Source organism: Sinocyclocheilus rhinocerous, unplaced genomic scaffold, assembly GCF_001515625.1.
Source record: "Sinocyclocheilus rhinocerous isolate Xijiao unplaced genomic scaffold, SAMN03320098_v1.1 scaffold714, whole genome shotgun sequence".
NCBI classification, from domain to species: Eukaryota; Metazoa; Chordata; class Actinopteri; order Cypriniformes; family Cyprinidae; genus Sinocyclocheilus; species Sinocyclocheilus rhinocerous.
This window is the reverse complement of record NW_015646165.1, coordinates 1,884,518-1,907,663: the sequence shown is the minus strand read 5'-3', so window position 1 is coordinate 1,907,663 and position 23,146 is coordinate 1,884,518. Positions and strand designations below refer to the sequence as shown.

The window sequence follows — 23,146 nt, the reverse complement described above, 5'->3', positions numbered from 1 at the left end:
AAGCCGTCAAACTGACGTCATCAGAGAAGGACTGCCATTCCAGAGCGGAAGCAAATGTTCAGATTTTGATTAAAGATTACCAAGACAAACAATTTTTTTCAGCGGATTAACTTGCACGGATTAATTGTTAACATCAAGACTAGCAATGTGCGCTAGTAAAGTAAATAAAGTCAATTTTGATTTCATGCCGACATTAAACTGTAGTGCCATTCTGGATTGCATGAAGAATAGGATGCAAGAAAAGAAAGTTCAACACTCTTAAGCATAAAAAAAAAAAAAAAGAAACACAAATGTTATGTTTATCTAAAGTCATTTTGCTTATTAGTATGGTTGATATATCAATCATCGAAGGTCAGCAGCAAAGAAATTGGTTAATAAAATGGGAATAAAAAATTATAAATTATATTTCATTATTTAACGTATTTAATTATTGCAGGTTTCATATTGTGAGTTTTCATTTCACTGTTTTTTATTCACTTTGAGGAATACAAAATCTGTGTGCAAGTGAGATGCAGCCTTGACCTCATTTTTCTCTCTTCAGAAAAAAAAAAAAAAAAAGAAACACAAATGTTATGTTTATCTAAAGTCATTTTGCTTATTAGTATGGTTGATATATCAATCATCGAAGGTCAGCAGCAAAGAAATTGGTTAATAAAATGGGAATAAAAAATTATAAATGATATTTCATTATTTAACGTATTTAATTATTGCAGGTTTTATATTGTGAGTTTTCATTTCACTGTTTTTTATTCATTTTGAGGAATACAAAATCTGTGTGCAAGTGAGATGCACCTCTGCACTTACTCCCGATTTCTCTCAACATGGGGACAGGAGAGCTGTCAGTCAATAAATGGGAAAACAAAGTAACTGGTGTTACTTATTCAAAAAAGTTACTCAGATATTTTCTTGTAAATTAAAAAGTAATCCGTTACTTTGCTAATTACTTGGAAAAAAAGTAATCGGATTACGTAACTTGCGTTGTAATGTGTTACACCCAACACTGGTTATAGATATAACAACTCTACAGTATCTACAATATGCCAGTAATGTTGTTTTGTTAAAAAAAAAAAACTTTAATTTACACTTATAATGTAATTTAAACTAATAATGGTAATTTACACTTAAAGTTTTTTCCCCAAAACCATACAATATAGGCTACAAGGGATTTCACTAGGTGTAAAAATGAATCGCTCATTAAGACAACAACAGCACATTTAGTATTACTGTGAGTAACTTCTCTCATTGGCCAGGTTGTGTGCCTTGGCCTTGTCACTCTTTTCTAGGTCAGGAAACCCCAGAGGTCTGCCAGCATTATGTTCATGCACCACGCAATATTCAGATTGAGTTTGAAGCCAGTGAAGAACCAACATATGATGCTATTACTGTGTCATGGAACCCAAGCCAATACGGTAATGAAGACACAACACATCCATCCATTATCCGTTCATCCATCCATTGATCTATCTGACTGTCTGTTGTACTATCTCTGTCTGTCTATATCTATTGTTCTCTCTATCGTTCTGTCTGTCTGTCAATCATTCTGTCTGTCTGTTGATCTATCTATCTATCTATCTATCTCTCTTATCTGTCTGTCTGTCTGTCTGTATTGTTCTTTTTATCATTCTGTCTGTCAGTCAGTCATTCTGTCTGTCTGTCAATCATTCTGTCTCCTTGTTGATCTATTTATCTACCTGTCTGTCAGTCATTCTTTCTGTCTGTATCTATTGTTTTATTTATCTAGCATTCTGTCAATCTGAATGTCTATCTATCGCTCTGTCTGTCTATTGTTCATTCTGTCGTTACATTAATCAAAGCAGATCAGTTACATAAACTTAATTACAACATCGTTTTCTGCTGGATTTCAGGGCATAGTGGCATTATTGGAAATGATCAAGCAGACATAATTGTGAAAAGCCATGGTGGAGCAGTGGCTAAACACATGTTAGTTGTGGATGAGGCAGCCATGGAGGCTTGGGTTCAAATCCCACCTGAGCAGACTGATGTTGGTGAAACTTAGTGCAAAACGCGCACAAATGGTCTAATGGTTAGAGAGCCAAACTTCTAACCCAAAGGTTGCGGGTTTGAGTCTCAGTACCGGCAGGAATTGTAGGCGGGGGGAGTGAATGAACAGCGCTCTCTTCAATACCCACCCTCAATACCCTTGACTGAGGTGCCCTTGAGCAAGGCACCAAATCCCCAGTTGCACCCCAGGTACTGCAGCAAAATGGCTGCCCTCTGCTCTGGGTGTGTGTTCACGGTGTGTGTGTGTGTTCACTACTAACTGCTGTGTGTGTGCACTTGGATGGATTAAATGCAGTGCACAACTTCCGAGTATGGGTTACCATTCTTGGCCACATGTCATGTCACTTCACTTCACTTTAACTGCTAAACAAGTTCTTGCAGAAAGCCAAATCCCACCCTCTGACATAAAGCCTTTAATAATCTAATATATATTAGAGAAATTGAGAAATTGTATACAAAAGGTGTCGGACAGGCCTTACTAAACTGACTCATGGGTATTTACTGAAGGGTGAAGAATGGGATAGAGATGGGAGATGAGCAGTGAGTAAGTAGGTCAAGTGCAAAATGACAAACACCTGTGTCTGATTGCTGTAATTGGCTGGAGAGACCGGATAAAAAGCCACCGGAAAATGGGAAAAGAGAGAGAAAGCGTGGACTGAGAACTCGCACGTGGATGTGGAGACTAAGAGCCGTGGAGAACTGAGAAATGGAGTACTTGATCTAAAAAGTGACTGTTTATGGAAGCGCACACAGCGCGACTTTTTGTTCTTTCGTAGTTAATAAAAATGCGCGAGTCTAAGTAAGCCGACCCTGTCTTCCTCCTTCCACACTCTGAACATCATCACACTGGTGCCGAAACAAGGGAAGGAAGAAGAAACGCTGCCGCTGTCATGCAGTTCCCGTCAGGTTAGCCGTTTGCGGAGGTCATCCATTTGCTTGCGAGACTCCACCAAGAACATCATCAGGCGCTACTGGACATGAGGGAAAATCAGGAATGTCAGTTCCAAGCCCTCGGCCAGGCACAGCGGGAGGACCACGAACTGTTCCAGAGCTGGATAGACTGGGAGGTTCAGGCTGCAGGGACTCCATCTACCCTAGTCCTGCCCACTCACAAGCCTTTAAACAAGATGGGTCCTCAGAATGATCCGGAGGCATTTATTGATCTCTTCGAGAGGACCACTGAGACATGTGGGTGGCCCCAATCCAACTGGCCAGTGTGCCTCATCCCGCTGCTTTCAGGAGAGGTTCAGATGGCTTCACAACACCTGCCAGTCCAGAACCTCCTGGTGTATGAACACATGAAATGAGACATCCTTCAGCGGGCCGGCCTTAGTCCTGAGAAGCAGCGCCAGCACGAGCGAGTCTATTCCTTGACCCGCTTCTTGCCACTAGGGTGGCGGGGAGGTCTGAGCCGACCTGTTGGCATTGTGGGGATCCAGGACACTTTGTTGATCGGTGTCCAGTGATGGAGGTGGGGACACTGATCCCGGTTCCAGACGCACCGCAGACTGCCCCAGATCAAGCTGGGTTGTACCAAATACCTCTGAGTATTAAGGGGGTACTTATCAAGCTTTAGTGGATTCAGGATGTAACCAACTTAATTGAATGATGAAACATGATTCATCAAAAACTGATTCAGCCCGAGGCATTGGATAAAAGCTGCGTGGTTCAGGTGCGGTGTGTGCACGAGGATGTGGTGAAATATCCCTTAATGTCAGTTGCTGTTCAATTTAGGGACAAAAGCATAGTGTGGAGGTTGCAGTTTGCCCGCACCTCAGATATCGGCTAATTTTGGGGACAAATTGGCCAGCTTTTAGTCATTTATTGGGGTATTTATGTGTGGATGCCTCTTGGATGAACGGAGAATGGGGAAGTGGGGCGGTCGCACAGTTAGGAGAAGCTGAACTGGGACCAACAGGACCTGAGCCAGAGGAACAGAGTGCTGTCGAGAGGCTAATCCTCACATAGCGCGATGATTTCCCCCTGGAACAGTCACAGGACGAAACGTTGAAAAATGCATTTGCACAGGTCCGTTCTTTCGACGGGCAGCTTCTCCATCAAGCTCGGCTGCTTTCCTATCCTTATTTTGCTATTTTAAAAGATAGGTTTTATCGAGTGACCCAAGTTGCTCAGACAAAGCAAGACACAACTCAGTTGTTAGTACCAAAAAGCCATCGGGAAATGCTTTTCCAGGTGGCTCACTGTAATATATGGCAGGACATTTGGGACAATCAGCAACATTAAATCGTCGAATGACCCGATTTTTCTGGCTGGGCATTCACGAGAATGTGTGTGCGGCTTGTCGTGAATGTCAGTTAGTGAATCCCCCGGCCGCTCCGAAAGTGCCTTTGTGCCCTCTTCCCCTTATGCAAATCCCCTTCAAGAGAATTGGCATGGACCTCATCGGGCCATTTGAATGATCTGCAAGGGGGCATCGCTTTACATTAGTCCTGGTGGATTACGCAACACGGTACCCTTAGGCAGTTGCGCTTTGCAGCATTTCTGCAAAAAGCGTAGCGGACGTGCTGTTTCGTTTAATCTCCAGAGTGGAAATCCTGAAGGAGATTCCCACTGATCAGGGCAAGGTTACGCAAACTTTACGAATTATTGGGCATTAAATCATCTATCACCCACAAACAGATGGCCTGGAGGAACGATTTAAACGCATGTTGAAAACCATGTTTTGGAAGTTAGTTCACGAAGGAGCCAAAAATTGGGACAAATGGCTGGAACCCCTCTTGTTCACTGTGCGTGAGGTCCCACAAGCCTCCACAAGGTTTTCCCCCTTCAAGCTTCTTTATGGTCGTCAGCCTCGTGGGGTCTTGGACATCCTGAGAGAGGCTTGGGAGGACGGACCTTCGGATAGCAGAAATTAAATTCAGTACTGGACCTGGGAACAAAACTCCACACTTTGGGGCAGCTCTCTATGGAGAATTTTTTACAGGCCCAGGACAAACAGAGCTGGCTATGGGAGTGGGGCACATCAGATTTACCACCTCAACCTCCTTAAATATGGAGTGAGGCAGAATAAGTGATGCTAGCGATGGCAGTGAGCAAGGAGGAAGATCTTGGGCCAGAAGTGAGCCAGCAGTAGATCACCTCTCGCCCTCGCAGCTTACTGATGTAGCCAGGTTGCAAGCAGAATTTGCAGACCTGTTCTCACCCCTGTCTGGCCGAACGAATCTCATTCAGCACCATATTGAGACCGAGCCGGGTGTGGTGGTGCGCAGCTGGCCTTATCGTTTACACAAAAATAAGTACAGACTGAATTTGAGGCGATGGTAGACATGGGAGTAATAGAAGAATCCCACAGCAATTGGGCAAGCCTGATAGTTATAGTGCCTAAAACGGACTGCTCTGTACGGTTATGTGTGGATTATCGCAAGGTGAATACTGTGCCAAAATTCGACGCATATCCAATGCTGCGGGTTGATGAATGGCTTGATCGGCTTGTCACAGCTTGTTTTTATTCGAAACTGGATTTAACTAAAGGAAATTGGCAGAGCCCCTTATTGCCTATATCAAAAGAAAAAACAGTCTTTACAACGCTGTTTGGACTGCACCAATTCGTTGCGCTTCCTTTCGGGTTGTTCGGGGCACCGGCCACTTTTTTAGCGTCTCATGGAAAGGATTCTCCGGCAGCATGCTGCATATGCTGCTAATCATCTACATTAATGACTGGCAGCATCATATGGGGTATCTGCGTGCTGTCCTGAGAGCGCTGAGAGTGGCTGGACTGATGGCCAACCCAAAGAAGTGTGTGGTTGGGTGTGTGGAGGTCTGCTATCTGGGCATCCACTTGGGTCACGGGCATGTGCGTCCCCAAATTAGTAAGACGGCAGCAGTTGCAACATGCCTGAGACCCAAGACCAAAAAGGAGGTGAGGCAGTTCCGTGTAGAACTTAGAAACGGAGTACTTGATCTAAAAAAGTGACTGTTTATGGAAACGCGCACAGCACGACTTTTTGTTCCTTTGTAGTTAATAAAAACGCGCAAGTCTAAGTAGGTCGACCCTGTTTTCTTCCTTACACACTCTGAACCTCATCACAGTTCAATTTGTATCTGCCATGTAATAGCCAATAAATCTGATATGGCAATAAATTTAAATACAAACAAGTATCATTCTGTCCATCTGCCATTTTATCTGTCTGTCGTTCTGTCTATCATTCTGTCTGTCTCTTTGTCTAATTATTTGACTGATGTACACAGGTATTGCATTCTTGCATGGATTTCAAGTAACCCTTCAGGCTCTTGGTGGATCTCAGGTCTTATGTCAGCTCTTTCTTCTGGGTACCAATCTATCGCTCACCCCTGCACATGCCCAGAGGGTATGTAAAAAAAAACCTACAAATTATGTAGCATCCATTGTTCTTGTTCAAAATTTCCAAACTATTAGAAAAAACAGGGCCTTATCTTACTAGGGCTGTCAAGTGATTACATTTTTATTCTAATGAATTAGACGATGTACCATATTTTGGCTGAGATAAAGCAATTATTGTGTTCAATGAGAAAAGCATTGATTAGACATTACAAAAAAGTAGCTTTAAAATGAAATATTTTGATTCGGCATTGCATAAATAATGATAATAAATGGCTACAGGGCCTTATCTTACTAGGGCTGTCAAGTGATTACATTTTTATTCTAATGAATTAGACGATGTACCATATTTTGGCTGAGATAAAGCAATTATTGTGTTCAATGAGAAAAGCATTGATTAGACATTACAAAAAAGTAGCTTTATAATGAAATATTTTGATTCGGCATTGCATAAATAATGATAATAAATGGCTATTTTTTTTATATTTATATAAAATTGAATACTGAAATATGGGTCTGGGCTGGGGGTGTGTTAAATGCGTTAATCATTTTTCCAAAATGAATCCTACTAAATGAACGCATTAAATCGACAGACAGCCCTACATCCTACATTCTACATCTTTTAAATGTTTAGCTATTTAGTATGAGTCCTATTTTTTCCTTATGGCTTTCAATTGCATGTGCCCAATGTCCAATTCCCGAAGTCTGAAGTCATGAGATCATGTAACATATTTCCACAGGTGTATCACTCAGATCCTTTCACACACCTGTCTTTGGATAGCGAGTATGTCGTGACTGTCATGGCACTGCCCGTCCCTGAGCGGTGGGACCAGTTCTATAAGAGGAAACAGTTTTTCACACGCAGTAAGAGTTGACAAGAATAAACAAACCCTGTAATTAGTTTTATAGCTATTAACAGTGTTGACAACCTGCCACTGCGTGTTTATGGAATAAGTTGTCAAATGCTTGAGTTTTAATAAACCTGTCAAATGCTTCTTATGTGTTTTCAGCATGTCCTGAAGAAAATGGTCTTGAAGAGTGTAAGAAAGGTGAGTGTGTCATAGTTATCACATGTCTTCTGGGTTTTTGTTGTTCATGGCACATAGTCATCAGATGTGTCATGTTCTGTCAATCATTCTAGACTGGTATCCCAGATACGTTGAAGTCCACCAGGAGAACCGGGATGTTTATGTGACCTTTAACCTTGCGCCTGAGAACTTCAAAGTCCATCAGTATTTTTCATCATGTTTCGGAGGTGGCCTACGTAATTACACAAGCATTAAACCAGTGAGTTTTTGTTAACAATATATACGTTTGTACAATATCTGTAATGCAGATGTTATTGTTATTTGCTGAAGTGTAAAATGAATAAATAATTAAAATAAAATAAAAAATTACCTGTTAATTATTAAATCAGAATATGTTTGTTGATGTCCTCCTAGGATTTCAGTCTCAATAAGACACATCACACGTACCGACTGCAGAATCTTCGAGCAGGTACAAACTACACCTGCGAGGTGAGTCTTCATTTTTCAGTTTAAACGAGTGTGTGTTGCTTTAGTCGTACTCTATTATGAAATCAAAAGTGTATGTAATTTTATCTCTCATTCTGTCACAACCATTCAGACAAACAGAAAACTCTGTGCCAATAGGCTCTGCAAATAAGTAGCTGTGCAGTTTTTGCTGTCATTTTCTAAATATATAAATTCCAGCTGTTTTTTACAACAGCAATTTATGATCTTGTTACATGTCGAGTAGTTTTTGTCCTTTTCTTCCCTCCAGATTGCTGCTGATGTTGTGGATGCAGTAAGGAAAACATTCATTGTTGTAATAAAACATAGTTCTGAAGGTATGTTGAACCGTCAATCAAAAAAAATCACACATGTAGTGTAAACCGATAAAGACATGTTCAATGACAAGGAGGAAAAAATTTACTTGTATATTGTACTTTCAGCAAGTACAATAGCTGTAGAGCAACATGCCAGGCAGCTTTTAAAGTGACAACACTCACTAAAACTGTTACTTCAATGAAAAACTCACCAGTGTCATAATCGCTTTAGTATTTTTCTCTCTCGCGATCAGAACTGCCGACCCCACACTTCACAGAGAGCTCTTCACTAATGGTGCTCTTGTCTGTGGGAATCCTGCTTGCTGCTACCGCAGTGCTCACCTTCATTGTTGTCTACAAGAAACAACTCAAAAAGAAAACAGTCCAGACCAAAATGAGACCAGGTTTGAGTTTTATAATGGTATCTCTTTAACATCAACAATACTGTTAAGCAACTGTTTTTTGGGGCATTGTTTTCTACTAAAATGTCTTTGTTGTTTTGTACTAATGGGGAATTGGATTGTTTTTTCCTATTTGTCAGAGGTCATTGAACAGTACTATGACAAAAAACTGGATGAAGGACAGTGTGTTTTGCTGGACAGAACCACCCGCCCCCCTCGCCTCCTGATTTGCTACTCAAGTAATGATGGTCCTGCCCACGTCAATGTCGTGCTGCAACTAGCTGTGTTTTTGCAAAAGCACATGGCTACCCAAGTAAGTGTATCAAGATTAAATCAGACAAAACACACTGATATTTGTTATAAGGTCATGAAACCCTAAATTACATTTGTTTGAGATTACTAGACATTTTATGTATTAATAGATATGTATCTGCTGCGCCTTGTAGAAAAGTGATGTCATGCATTATTTTGAATATTTAAGGAGAAAGTGAATTTTAGTATTATTTTTAATATTACTATAGTATTTAGGCTCCTGCATCCCTGTGACCCTACAGAGGCTAAGCGGTTTGGAGAATGGATGGATGAATAAATATTATAGTATTATTTCTTTATTGTTGTTGTTTTGTTTTGTAAAAAAAACTAAAAGCTAATTCATAGCTTTTTTATATATATTTTCTGTTTTCATTTTCATTATTAAGCTATATTAATTAGCTTTCATTTTTGTTTGTTTGATTTTTTTTTTTTTTATAAGTTTTGATTTAATTCTTTTTTTAGTTAAAATGTAAGATTTTCCTTGTTATTTATTAGTTATTTATGAGAGGGAATACACTATGGTTCTACACTTCGATAGTCTTGTTTTTTTTTTGGTCCATAAATATAAAAAATGAATACAATCATTTTAATGATAGAAATAAATAAAATTGACACATTTAAAAATGTAATTAATGGAAATTATTAAAAAATAATGTCTATACAAGGTTATTTTGCCTCTTTATCTCTTAATTACATTTATTGTTAATTCTTCTTTTTCTGTTCAGGTGCATTTGGACTTGTGGGAGGCCTTGAGTATTATGGAGGAGGGCAGTATGGGCTGGCATTGCAGGAGATTGAGTAAGTGCGACTTTGTGTTGGTCATCTGCTCACAAGGTCTCCTTCAGAACCAGAAGAAGCAGTCTGAGGATGAGGAACCATTAGAGAACACTGCTTTGGCTATCGTTTCCATGATCGGAGAGGAGCTGTGCCATGCCAAAGCGTTGGGTCGAGACCTCTCCAAATACATGGTGGCCACTTTTGAGTACTCTCAAGAGTCTGATATCCCAGCGGCACTAGGTCTCGCTTCAAGGTACACCTTGACTAAAGACCTACCCTTGCTCTTCTCCCATCTTCACGGAGTGGCTTTGCAGAAGCCTGGAGTTTACCTACAGGTGGAGAACATTTCAGAAAGTGGGTATTGTAAACTCCCTGCTGGGGCTGCACTACAGCTGGCCATCCAGGAGGCCACGGCACAGTTCTCTGAGGAGCCGACTGAAGAGGAACATATAGGAATTCCAATCATTTCATAAGGACTTCAAAACTGCATCAATTAATGGACTCACACCATTCTGACAAAACAAAGGGAAGTGTGTTATTTGGAAACAGTCCTTTAGGTAGGTTTATTTTTACTGACGGATTGCACCAGGACTTCCATGGTAGCTGCTAGTACTTATCTAACTTCCCTGATTTACATCTTTTGAATGCCAGACCATAAAATGGACAACGAAATCACACAATGTCAATGGAGGTACAAAATCAATGTACAACGAATGAGGAATCTGAGACATATCTACAGACTGGAATATCATATAGGTACCCAGAACACCCTAGTAACCACATAGCAACATACAGAACACACATAAGAGTTTTGCATGGAAAAGCACCATCTAGTTTTACCTCAATTGCATCTTGGGCCACATTAGATTGTTGTGAAAAAGATATAAGAGGGATCCGGAAGTATATGAGGTTACCGAATGCTGTGAATGATTTTCTTCATATAAATGTGTATTTAATTTGGCTTTTTTTTTTTGTTCTGATGCTTATGTTCATGCATGTTAAACATCATGTTACAGTAAATATATTCCTAGTAATTGCATGCACTTCCACTGCAAATAGAAAAAGAGGACACTTTCGGTTTATTGCTGTGAATGACTTTAAATTCTGTAGTTTGCTGACCTGAAATGTTGTTTTTAATTACCTTTATTATATTGTATGTAACGCCAGTTTCTCACAATTGTATTGCTTCACAACAATCTGTCTTTGTATAACATGAAGGGAAATAACTACATTTTATTGTGACAAAATATCTCTAAACATCAGTGCATGGTCTTACACTATAATAATGCAAGGCTCTTTATATTTGTATAATGCGTAATCTTTATATTATTATAATGCAAGGAAATTCAGACACAATTAAAAACACACCCGTGTCTTAGTGAGTTTGCAGTGCATTAACACATCTAGCTAATGCATTAATCGTTACATAAAATGTTTAGGAAACTGTATGAATGTATGACGTTTTACAAAGAAACTTTCATTGCTTTTGTAAATATCTAGGGCTGTTTTGTTCGACTGATGTTTTTTTATTGGTGTACAATTTGAAACAGCTGGCTCTTCACACAGAATACCTCCTATTAGAAAGCCTTGAGTTATGAGTATGAAATGTATCAAGACACAACATCAAATTTATTACATAAAATTCTTTCTCTTGCATTTGATCATTGGCAAAGAATTTAAACCCCTCTTTCCACAATACAGTAAACCAATCGTAAATTCCATTGCCACTAAATCTTGTTGAATCTTGCCGAAGCTGTTCAGAAACTTGGCAACACCAACAAGGATGAGTTCAGGTTTCAGCGTTACACACACATTAAAAACCAATGCAGATGTTATTTTTAAACTTTCACCCTTATTGAATTGTGAAATAATACTTAAGGTTAATTTAGAATGAAATCTTTTACTTTGGGCTACACTTTCTTCTAGCATGTTTTCCATTGAGCTATTTCAGTAAATAGTCACACAGGAGCATAATATCCCATTGGAGCAATAACCAGATTGTTTCTGCAAGAATATGCTAAGCTTAACTGCAGAGTTGGATCAATTTAAATTGGTAAAAAAATACTTTTTTATTGATTATATGAGTACATATTATTCACACATTAGCAATAAATTATTCATAATTTAATGATTCTCCCTAATTCTTCTATTTCATCGTTTAAATGTTGCTTTCTAAAATAGCCTACCACTTGTATACATTCAGAAAGTCTTTCAGGTTTGTCGACATTCACAAAAATTGAGAGGCCACACAGCATTTGACCGGATTTACAAAAATCATTTCAATTTTAAGAAGTAATTTCTCAACATTTCAACATTCCATCATCTACTGATGAACACATTCATTTTTATTTGAATTATCACTCAGTGGGTTGTTTAACCCTGTATTACTACAGTATGTCTCTGGAAGGCTTTTGTCTTTCAAACACATTAAAATGTATAAATTCATGTTATTTCTTATTTACATGTAATGCAGGGATTCCCAGACTTTTTGTCAGCTTAACCTCTTCACCTAGTATATTTACTTGAAGTACCCCCTGAGTTTTTAAACTAATAAGTTAATATTGAAGTAAAACATTTGCATGTTGGTTAATGGTCACATGACATGCAAGTAAACAAATAAAATATTTCTTCTTTTTAGTAAGTGTTTTATTTTGATTGTTGTTATGTTAAAAAGATTTATTTTACTTGTACATTTTTATTATTGAATTAATTATTAGCTTTTTATTAAACTCACAAACTTGACATAATGAAATGTGTAATGCACTTCATGTCGTTTATAACAGTGAATGGAACATATTTTCTTTTTCTTTGTATTTTTATATCAATATGATACATGATTGTCCTAGTTAAATCAATGTGATAAACAAGTTAGGTCAAAAGTAATCTAAAAGTAATCAAAAATACCTAAATTGTGTGATGTTATGGATTACTAACTACAATTTTTGTCATGTAATTTGGAATCAGTAAAGGGCTACAATTTGTAAGTAATCTACCCAGGACTGCTTTATAGAGCATTTGGTCATTATATGCCATATAAAATATTTATGTAGGCTAGACCGATCTAAACCTGTCAGTAAAAAGTGGCTTTTATTGACCATAACCTGTCAACTTTATCTAGTAAAATACAACAAAATAATAAAATATCATTATAGACACAAAGGATGATTTTAATATCATGCTATTAGAGGCAGTAAATTGATGATGTCCCTGCAACAGTTAAATGCATGAATGCCACTATGGCGAAAGCTTGGCTCATGAATATTAATTAACCTACGCCGGACTACTCCAGAGCCGTTGAGAAACAACGGAAAAAAGAAACGTTGTTTCTCAACGGCTCTGGACCACTCCGGGAAGGTTGCCAAGCAACGTCGGTTTAAAGTAATTAATATTCATTAGCTCAGCCTATGATTCAGAACTTCGCCGCGGCGGCGTGATGAATATTCATGAACAGTTGCTCTCTAGCGCCTCCCCTCCATATCCCTCCACAGTACACTTTCCATATTCTTTCCTTCATCCGCACTGCACACGTCGTCCACAGGCATCATGGTGCTCGATTTAGACCTGTTTCGCACCGACAAAGGCGGCGATCCTGAAATCGTGAGGGAAACGCAGAGGAAACGGTTCAAAGATGTGTCTCTGGTGGATAAATTGGTCGAGGCGGACACAGAATGGAGGAAATGTGAGTAACTTAGCGGCTAACGCTAAAGCTATTGAAACGCATGGCAGCCTGTGAATGAGAACAGATTGTGACACGTATAACACATCTGTTCATAAACATTAAAACGTTACAAAGGGAAATACACACTAATTGCACTATAGCACATGATAAAGTTAATATTAAATGTGTATAAATGTTCAGAAACCGCAATGCCGGTGTAACGTTAACGTTACTGGAGTAAGTTAGCATGTTGCATTGACGCTAATAGTTAACACAGCTGTCATAGCGTGCTTAACCTTTTTTTTTTTAACTTTATTTAATGAAACTAGTATGTGTTATTGAGCCTAATATATGTTCATATCATATGTTATTCGGAGAGTTATGAGTATGTATTGATTAAATGTGTCGCAGTAGCATCACCCGGCAGAATCTGATGCAATCTCTATGGCAGTGAATCGGGAGGAGCTGCTGCTGTTGAGTGACTGTCAGTGTTTTACCATGTTCTTGACTTTGCAACTAAAGTGAAAGTATTAGGGAGTGACAGGCTGCCAATTTCATTCAGTATTCATTTAAATTCATCTAAAAGTCTCACTAGTAAGATTTGAGCTTGGTATGTTTTATCACAGGTAAAGGATCACATAGAAGCAAGTAATCCTTCAATGAATTGCTTCTTCTTTAGATAGCTCCTCTGGTTGTTATGCTTTTGGGGGATTCTTGTGGAAGCTGGCAATAACGTGTCCAGGACAAAATCTAAATGATTTTTTTGTAGAAATTAAATGAATCCTTTACATTTTTATGACAATTAAGCACCCCACCACTTCTAATTATTATAGTATAGAGAAATAAGGACTTTTTTAAATTGCAAAATGTGTATACATAATTGTCATCTTTGTTTTATAATGGATTAGAATTATTTATATAATATTTTAAGATTTTTTAAAATGTATTATTTTATTTATATATATATTTTTATTTCAGTTTTAGTAATTTTAGAATTTTAACTTAAACTTATTTCTAATATTCATTTCAAGTCACCCTGAAATCAAAATTGAGTAATATTGTATATTTTATTATACAGTTGTTATAAATATTAATAGTAATATTTAATCAAAGTAGCAATCCTCCCTCTTGCAATGACATCTCTTATCTGGGGACCTTTTTTCTCATTTTTTTCTTTTTCAAGAATCTGTTTTACTCAGATATACGTCATAATAGGGAAGAAAAGACTATTGCAACATTTGTTTCATGGCGACTTGAAATTTCATTTTATATTTATATTTTATTTCAGGTTTATTTCAATTAATGAAAATTGTGTTGTATTACAAAATATTATATCGTATTCTACTAGTGAAAGTATGCAAGTACAATATATTGTAATACAGTGTGATTTAGGGCTGGGCCATATATATAGAGTTTGTATGATATATCAATATATTTTTTGTAAACGATATGGTATGAGGCAATACCGTTTATATATATATATAGTGATTTGATACGAGGCGAGAACATAGCAGGCTTTAAAATAACTCGTAAGATATAGCTAACATGTATAGTTTAAATCGGCTTGCCCTGTCAGATGCTCTGACAGAAAGGGTGACTGTGCTGCTAAAGTTACTACTTGCGCTGTTTAATGCATTTGAGATGTGGTGGTTTCCTCAATGAACTTATCACAGGTATATTCTCCATCTGTGAATGTTAGGAAGTCATGGAAATATTTCCATTTTGCTGTCAGGAGTGGATGAGTCTTCTACATGCGAGTCTTCGCTAAATTTCACAGACTTCAGTGAACGAGCCACGCCAAACAGACAAGAGCACAATAGACTAAAATATAAATTTTGCTAAAATAATTGTAGTTGGACCATGAATGTGCCATATGTAGAATTTTAATCCTACAAGTAAGTGTGTTTTTATAATAGCAGTAACTGTAAAGTGAATTAGTCTGTGCTTTTGTTTTTATTTATTTTTATTTTTAGTTTAGCGAATTTAACTTTTGTAAACGATATGGTATGAGGCAATACCGTTTATATATATATATAGTGATTTGATACGAGGCGAGAACATAGCAGGCTTTAAAATAACTCGTAAGATATAGCTAACATGTATAGTTTAAATCGGCTTGCCCTGTCAGATGCTCTGACAGAAAGGGTGACTGTGCTGCTAAAGTTACTACTTGCGCTGTTTAATGCATTTGAGATGTGGTGGTTTCCTCAATGAACTTATCACAGGTATATGCTCCATCTGTGAATGTTAGGAAGTCATGGAAATATTTCCATTTTGCTGTCAGGAGTGGATGAGTCTTCTACATGCGAGTCTTCGCTAAACTTCACAGACTTCAGTGAACGAGCCACGCCAAACAGACAAGAGCACAATAGACTAAAATATACATTTTGCTCAAATATTTGTAGTTGGACAATGAATGTGCCATATGTAGAATTTTAATCCTACAAGTAAGTGTGTTTTTATAATAGCAGTAACTGTAAAGTGAATTAGTCTGTGCTTTTGTTTTTATTTATTTTTATTTTTAGTTTAGCGAATTTAACTTCTGCTTTAAAAGCATTTATTTGCATTTAGATTGTAATGTGATTTTAACCCTTTTTTGCACATAATATGTTGCAAAGCCTACATAGTTACATTCACTGTATTTGTTTTCATAGCCTTTAATATGAACATTGTTGCTGACAACTGACAACACTGGGCAACATTTTATTAGTTGGTGTAATACTTGATGTTATGAGAAATACAACTACTGAAAAGTAGACAAAATTAAATTAATTTGGCATAATTCCACATTTACTCTCTAAAGCACATTTACTCATTTACCAAAATCTTTCATCTTCTCTAGGTGATTTCCAAACTTAAGATAGTATAATTACTCTTGCCAGGCCACTTGACAGCATATCAGTGGCATGCTTTGATGTTAGAAATACTTCTCTTGATTTGCCTTCAGGCCGCTTCACTGCAGATAATCTAAACAAGGCCAAGAATCTGTGCAGCAAAGCCATCGGGGAAAAGATGAAGGTACATAAATCAGATGTTTGTTTTAATCTGTTATCACTGAGTAATAATAATATTCTGCTTGCTGGTCTTATGATGATTTACTCTGTTTTTGCAGAAAAAAGAGCCAGTTGGTGATGATGACACTCTTCCAGAAGAGGCTCAGAATCTGGAAGCCCTCACTGGAGAAACATTATCAGTGAGTCAAGCAATAGCGACACATTAAATTGATCAAAAGTGTCAGTAAAGACATTAATAATTTTCTAAAGGATCATGTGACACTGAAGACTGGATTAATGGCTGCTGCAAATTCAGCTTTGCCACCACAAGAATAAATTACATTTTAAATAGTAAGAATATTTCACTATCACCATTTTTTTACTGTATTTTTGATCAAATAAATGCAGCCTTGATGAGGATGAGAGGCGTCTTTCGAAATCTTTTGAATTAAAGTGCTTTTATATTAAGTTAAACTCATCATCCACATCCATCTGTGACCAGTATTTCTTCATCCTGTCCCTGTCAGCCCCTCACGGTGACTCAGATAAAGAAGGTGCGGTTACTGGTGGACGAGGCGGTGCAGAAAACGGACAGTGATCGGTTAAAGGTGGAGGCGGAGCGTTTTGAGTACCTGAGAGAGATCGGCAACCTCCTGCATCCCTCTGTGCCCATCAGCAACGATGAGGTGATTCACACAATACACTGCGCAGGTCCTCCAAACCTGCAAACACCAAGGAACGTTCATGGAATTAGAATAGAGCAAATGAACCTTACTACAATGATGCTGTTTAACTTCTCCATCTGGAGACTAGGATAAAGCGGTGATTCTCTTTCCCAGGATGCTGATAATAAGGTGGAACGCACCTGCGGCGAATGCACAGTGCAGAAGAAGTACTCTCACGTGGACCTGGTTGTCATGGTGGATGGATACGAAGGGGAAAAAGGAGCCATCGTGGCTGGCAGCAGAGGATACTTCCTCAAGGTTTGTTGCCCTTTAAATGCACTGCTTCTGTGTAAACCTGAATATTTTGGACCCATTTAGCTTTTTTCACAATATTTAAACCCGCTCTGCTGCCAGTTCTTCGAAACAAACAATCCAAAAAACCCTAAACACCCATTTTTAAATTTCTTGGCTGATATGTTCTATAATTTCAGGGGCCTTTAGTTTTTTTGGAACAGGCATTAATTAACTACGCACTGCGGATCCTGTACAGCAAGAGCTACACCCTCCTGTACACACCTTTAAATTAAATAAAGAAATAAATTATATATATATATATAAATACTATTTTATATAGAATATTATTTAGCAAATTTTATTTATTTTATATTATAAACATAAATTTTATATTATAATAAAAATGATTAAAATATTTACATATTATGTTTATATTTGCATTTAATGTTTCAAATTATATTACAAAATAAATTATAATATGCTGTATATGTGTGTATATAAAGGTGTGGGAATCCTGTAACTGGTACATTGAAATAAAGTGTTCAAACAAACAGATTCATTCAAATGAATCAGACAGTTGGTCAGCTGCTGTAGAAGACCCTCTATAGAGTCTTGAGCCGAACTACAGGGTGACACGGAAGTGGATTTTCAAACCTCTCCCGTCCCACTCCCACAAAAAAAGAAATCCCGTCCCGTCCCAATCCCACGAAAAAACTGGGGGAAAATCCCGTCCCGTCCCAATCCCAGAAGAATGACTCCCATTCCCTCCCACTCCCGTGTTGTTTTTTGGCCAGAATCTGTAAGTTACAGTAAAAAAAAATACAGTACAGATCACAGCATGCCCACTTTAGTTGAATAAAAATCCAAAATGTAGTTTTTTGTTATTTTATTGAACTGAAATCCAGCTTAAACAATGCACAGTGTGCATTGCACACACCATGGGTGTTGCTAGGCCATTTTTTCTACTCGGCACCTCTAAAAATTGAGCGATTAGCTCCATAAACTACACAAATTCATGATCGCCTCAGTCCCCTTTAAATTTCATGAAAATGGCAGCAGACTTCGGCTCCTCCCCGTCTTTCAGCGCGTTCTTCAATCCGCTGACCGTGGCGGCGCAGAGCAAGAAACAGAGGACAAGGTGTGTGTTTATCGGTAGATTGTTATATCTGCATCTGTGAAGTTCTTTGTCATAAATACAGTTTACAAAATGTCATGGGGGAGCAATCGGTTTCCCATCTACTGTAAAGTTTACGCTGTGTTCACCCCTCATCACACCACAGCTGTTTCCTCCAGCGAAAATGTAACGTTAGACCTTAACACATATGAACGCATACTTTATAAAATGTTGCTATTTTCATTTGAAAATTGAACTTTCAATATAAAACATATTACAGTGCATGTGGCATTAACTACCATACAGTCTTGCACAGAAATTATTGAAGACAGTGACAGACAGTACTTGAGCATAGAAAGAGGTTTGTACTAGAATTGCAAACAGTAAAATTGTGTGTGTGTGTGTGTGTGTTTGTGATCAGGAACTTGTATTTGGTTTATTCAGTACTCAAATGTTATTTCCAATCTAATTTATGCAATACAGTGGAATACTGCAATAGGTTTAGTATACCACCCTAACCTATTAGTCAGACATTATTTTATTTCTTTCTTTCTTTTTTATTATTATACCCTCATTGGGTGCTGAGTCCCCCTAAAATGAAAATCCTAGAATCGCCCCTGGCACACACATTAAATTTCATGTAAATCATGCATGCTAACACACACGATTTCTATTTGAATTTTTTTTCATTTGAAAGTAGACATTTCACTCTCTATAGATATATTTTTCATACGCGGGGTTTCGAAGTTTCTCGCTCAAGTTCACAGACCGAGACGGCAGAAAGCGCATCCTGTTTGCTTTAATTATTTTACAGAAGTGCAACTTTTAGTTGATATTCTGAGTGCACACAAATAAACGTAGAGTCTTTACAGATTCAAAAGATGTATTATTTTTATCTGTATGACCAAAAATTATGGAGTATTTTAAGAGCAAGTGAGCGCACCGGCGCCTCCATCTGTCCCGCAGTGAGCGCGCTGCTATTCAGCTTCCACACAGACACTTGAATAGCGCACATTTCTCTAGGTGAACATTAGATTGAGCGGCCATGTAAAGTTGTTACTACATACATCTTTCAGATGAAAAGCCATATTTGAGGTCGATGAATGATAGTCGGGCGTTTAAATGTCCTGCCCGATGTACTATATTAGGCTACCACACAGACCAGCCGCTAACGATCTGTCCGTCACGGACTGCGTACATCATTCACTTAACCAGCCACACCAAAGCAAACAGGAGGAGAGCATAAAGAGACAGGGCAACTAGAATTGAGTTCAAAATTAAAATATACAGTTTATAGTTTATTTATATAAAAGGTATATTTGTGTATAAAGTTGGGTATCATAGTGTTATTACGATTCCCGGTCCCGCCCACTCCCGCTGACATTTTTTCCTGTCCCGTCCCAATCACGTGATTAATAGTGATTTTGTTTCCCATCCTGCGGGATTCCCGAAAAAATGTCAGCCTCTAATCCGAACCCGCAAAGAATTACAGCGTTTCCTGTAATGTGTTTGTTCAGGTGATCGGGAAGGGGAGCGAGAAGTCTGACGACAATACGGTGGACGAGAAGTATTTGATTGCCACATCGGAGCAGCCAATGGCAGCCTTCCTGAGAGATGAGTGGCTGAAGCCAGAAGACCTTCCCATCCGCTATGCCGGCATCTCCACCTGCTTCAGACAGGAAGTGGGCTCTCACGGCAGAGACACACGTGGGATCTTCAGGGTCCATCAGTTTGAGAAGGTCCAAACTATTCCATCACTGAAATAATGAATGAACATTGAAATATGTGCATTAAGATGACTTTATTTCATTACAAGAAAAAGAGAGCACTAGCCAAATCAGCATGTTTTGCAGAAAGTGAATAATTTTAAGAAACTAATGGTATTAATGAGAAGAACAAACTGTATAATAGCAAAATCACAAGCTTTCTCCATCGCTTTCCAGATTGAGCAGTTTGTCTACGCCTCTCCTTATGACGGCAAGTCCTGGGAGATGTTTGATGAGATGATTGGAACCGCTGAGGAGTTTTATCAGTCATTAGGAATCCCCTACCGGATTGTCAACATTGTGTCAGGTTTGTTCACATTACTCTTTATTTTCATTGAGAGCGCCATTGGGCGCCTTTTGTTGGAAATCAGTAAAAGCTTTTCACAGCATCCCATAACAAATCTTCAAATATATTGTTTGCTTTTATTTCACAGGTGCTTTGAACCATGCAGCTAGTAAAAAGCTGGATTTAGAGGCTTGGTTCCCAGGCTCCCAGGCTTTTAGAGAGCTTGTGTCATGCTCAAACTGCACAGACTACCAGGCTCGCCGCTTACGTATTCGCTACGGGCAGACCAAGAAAATGATGGACAAGGTACAGTTCTACACCACAGTTCTGAGTAAGGATTCCGGGTAATCTGTATTTACTGTATCAAGCTGGTTTCATTGGTCATTGTGTTTGTTCTCTTTAAGGCTGAGTTCGTGCACATGCTAAATGCCACCATGTGTGCGACCACTCGTGTTATCTGTGCTATCCTGGAGAACTTTCAGACAGAGGAAGGCATCATTATTCCAGAAGCCCTCAAGGCATTCATGCCTCCAGGTGAGGATCGCTAAATATGGATCTTTTGGTAAAGTTTGGTTCAATCTTATACTAAATGCATGAAAAAGACTTGAGAGGTGCTAGTTGTTTGTTTTGGGATGGGGTAGCTTATTCGATATGTTCCGATACTGGTTCTTTTGAATGATTCCTAGTGTTAGTGCTGTATGTTTTTGATTTGCTATATAGAAGTGATTCATAAGAATCATTAGTTCAGAAATCAGGCAAACCTCTTTGTGCTGTATGTGTTCGATTTTCTAAAAAAGAACCGACTCACAAGAGTCAATCTTTTGGGTATCAGATAAGACGTTTTGATTCACTATAAAGAAGCGGCTCAGAAGAGTCATTAGTTTTGGAATCGGATTACATTAGCTGAACTGTCACTATACTCACTACAAAGATCAGATTCATAAGAGTCATTCTTTGGCTCAGATGATTAATTTGTTTTGGAATCAGACTACACTGGTTGTGCTGTAGGAGTAGTAGTCATAAATCACAAGATTTGAGCTATGAGTAGATCCTTTAGGTAGATGTTCATCATATGTATACATTCTCTGACAAGAAGCCACCAGCTGTCTATTTCAATATTATGGCTATACTCACTACAAAGATCAGATTCATAAGAGTCATTCTTTGGCTCAGATGATTAATTTGTTTTGGAATCAGACTACACTGGTTGTGCTGTAGGAGTAGTAGTCATAAATCACAAGATTTGAGCTATGAGTAGATCCTTTAGGTAGATGTTCATTATATGTAGACTATGTTTTCTCTGACAAGAAGCCACCAGCTGTCTATTTCAATATTATGGTTTCTTTACTCAGGTTTAACAGAAATGATCAAGTTCGTGAAGCCAGCCCCTATCGACCAGGAGGCATCCAAGAAGCACAAGAAACAGCAGGAAGGAGGGAAGAAGAAGAAACAGCAGGGTGGTAATGCTGATCTAGAGAACAAGGTGGAGAACATGTCAGTCAATGACTCCTAGACCCCCTTCAATCCCAGCCAATCATAATGGTTCTTTACAAGCCCTCTATTTTGTGCACTCCATTCACAATCATTGTCCACTGAAACGGTCACACTGTCATGTCCTTGCTTCAGTTTACTTCTTCTGGGACAGTCCTACTATGGCACTGTCAATGGTGATGATGGTGTCATGTTAAATAATCTTATCTCAAATCAGTTTCCTACAGAGAGGTCTTTGAAATCTTAAATTAAACATGTATAGTGTTGTGACAGACATTTAGCCTTTAGAATGAAATGCCTTTATGACACTGTAATTACCTGAGGCATTGTATTATAATTCTGCTGTTGAATTTAAGGCAACATGCATGGTTACATTCTACATCAAGTGCCACATTAGAGGTGGGAATTTGGGATATTCTGAATGGAAATCGGTTATGGATAATGGACAGACCTCTTTCAATATTCTCTCTTGCAGTTAATATTTGCGCTATAATTAAAGTGAAGGTAATTATTGATTACTGTGCACTTACTATTCACATTGTCACAAAAGTTAAAGCAGTCAAAAATGCAGCTTCCTCTCATTCAAATCTGTCTTTTCCTTCATAGAAACATTACTACTTCTGATTTGTCTGTAAAACAGGGAATGTTATTATATGTACAGTACTTGCTTATGATGCCTTGTGTAAGGAGTATGATGGCATTTGAGAATAAATCAATACCTGAAAGAGAACATTGTCTGGTCTCTGAATTATATTTTGTGTCATGCATTTGTTGAATGCTTTTAATATTAAGTTATGGGTTGTTAAGAGGCTAATATCTCATGTTCAGTAATGATAGTAAAAGTTGCTCACTTGTATTTGAAGCGACTTCAAAATTAGGAGCAATTTGTTGTACAGGAATCAACAATATACCAAATTAATTATCTGAGTACAAGCAGCCAACATTAATATTAGTCATCTTGTGCTGGTGTTTTTAGAAAGCTTATTTATTTCATATATCTACAAAATGGACTTTTAAGCAGTTAATATTGTGATAAAAACAGAATGCATTTTCACCTGTACAGAGTTGAAAAAAAAAAGACTAGAGTTGCTACAAAATGTTTTTTGGTCGACATTGTTTTACACCAAGAATCAAATGACGTCAGAAAAGAAAACGCTTCTTTTTTTGTGTTTTATCTAGTTTCTGTTTATGAGAGATTCACCCAGAGTCACTTTGTAAACA

General features: G+C 38.1%; 2 protein-coding genes across 4 annotated transcripts in view; both read left to right on the top strand.

Moving 5' to 3' along the window:
• Positions 1-11,337, top strand: part of LOC107707035 (interleukin-17 receptor D) — a 15,148-nt gene extending 3,811 nt beyond the window's left edge. For 2 of the 3 annotated variants that reach the window (XM_016510911.1, XM_016510910.1), the window contains 10 exons: positions 1,251-1,409; positions 6,232-6,350; positions 7,081-7,204; positions 7,351-7,389; positions 7,482-7,627; positions 7,783-7,857; positions 8,123-8,189; positions 8,423-8,572; positions 8,710-8,882; positions 9,607-11,337. In XM_016510911.1, coding sequence (XP_016366397.1) covers positions 1,251-1,409; positions 6,232-6,350; positions 7,081-7,204; positions 7,351-7,389; positions 7,482-7,627; positions 7,783-7,857; positions 8,123-8,189; positions 8,423-8,572; positions 8,710-8,882; positions 9,607-10,131 — 1,577 coding nt within the window. In that variant the 3' untranslated portion in view covers positions 10,132-11,337. The remainder of the gene's footprint in view (positions 1-1,250; positions 1,410-6,231; positions 6,351-7,080; positions 7,205-7,350; positions 7,390-7,481; positions 7,628-7,782; positions 7,858-8,122; positions 8,190-8,422; positions 8,573-8,709; positions 8,883-9,606) is intronic. The other variant, XM_016510912.1, reaches the window with a different exon arrangement.
• A 1,793-nt stretch (positions 11,338-13,130) lies between these two features.
• LOC107706967 (serine--tRNA ligase, cytoplasmic-like) lies at positions 13,131-22,657 on the top strand. Its single transcript, XM_016510819.1, has 12 exons — positions 13,131-13,337; positions 16,264-16,334; positions 16,429-16,509; positions 16,837-16,995; positions 17,149-17,292; positions 17,466-17,546; positions 18,263-18,406; positions 19,900-20,121; positions 20,326-20,455; positions 20,583-20,740; positions 20,839-20,968; positions 21,787-22,657. The coding sequence occupies exons 1-12, from the start codon at positions 13,202-13,204 to the stop codon at positions 21,945-21,947; spliced, it is 1,617 nt and encodes a 538-aa protein (XP_016366305.1). The 5' UTR covers positions 13,131-13,201; the 3' UTR covers positions 21,948-22,657.
• The last annotated feature ends 489 nt before the right edge of the window (positions 22,658-23,146 follow it).

Coding starts and splice junctions, on each gene's coding strand:
- LOC107706967 (XM_016510819.1), top strand. CDS start 13,202: ATGGTGCTCGATTTAGACCTGTTTCGCACCGACAAAGGCGGCGATCCT. Junction 16,996..17,148: donor TGCCCATCAGCAACGATGAG/GTGATTCACACA, acceptor TCTCTTTCCCAG/GATGCTGATAATAAGGTGGA. Junction 20,741..20,838: donor CCAAGAAAATGATGGACAAG/GTACAGTTCTAC, acceptor GTTCTCTTTAAG/GCTGAGTTCGTGCACATGCT.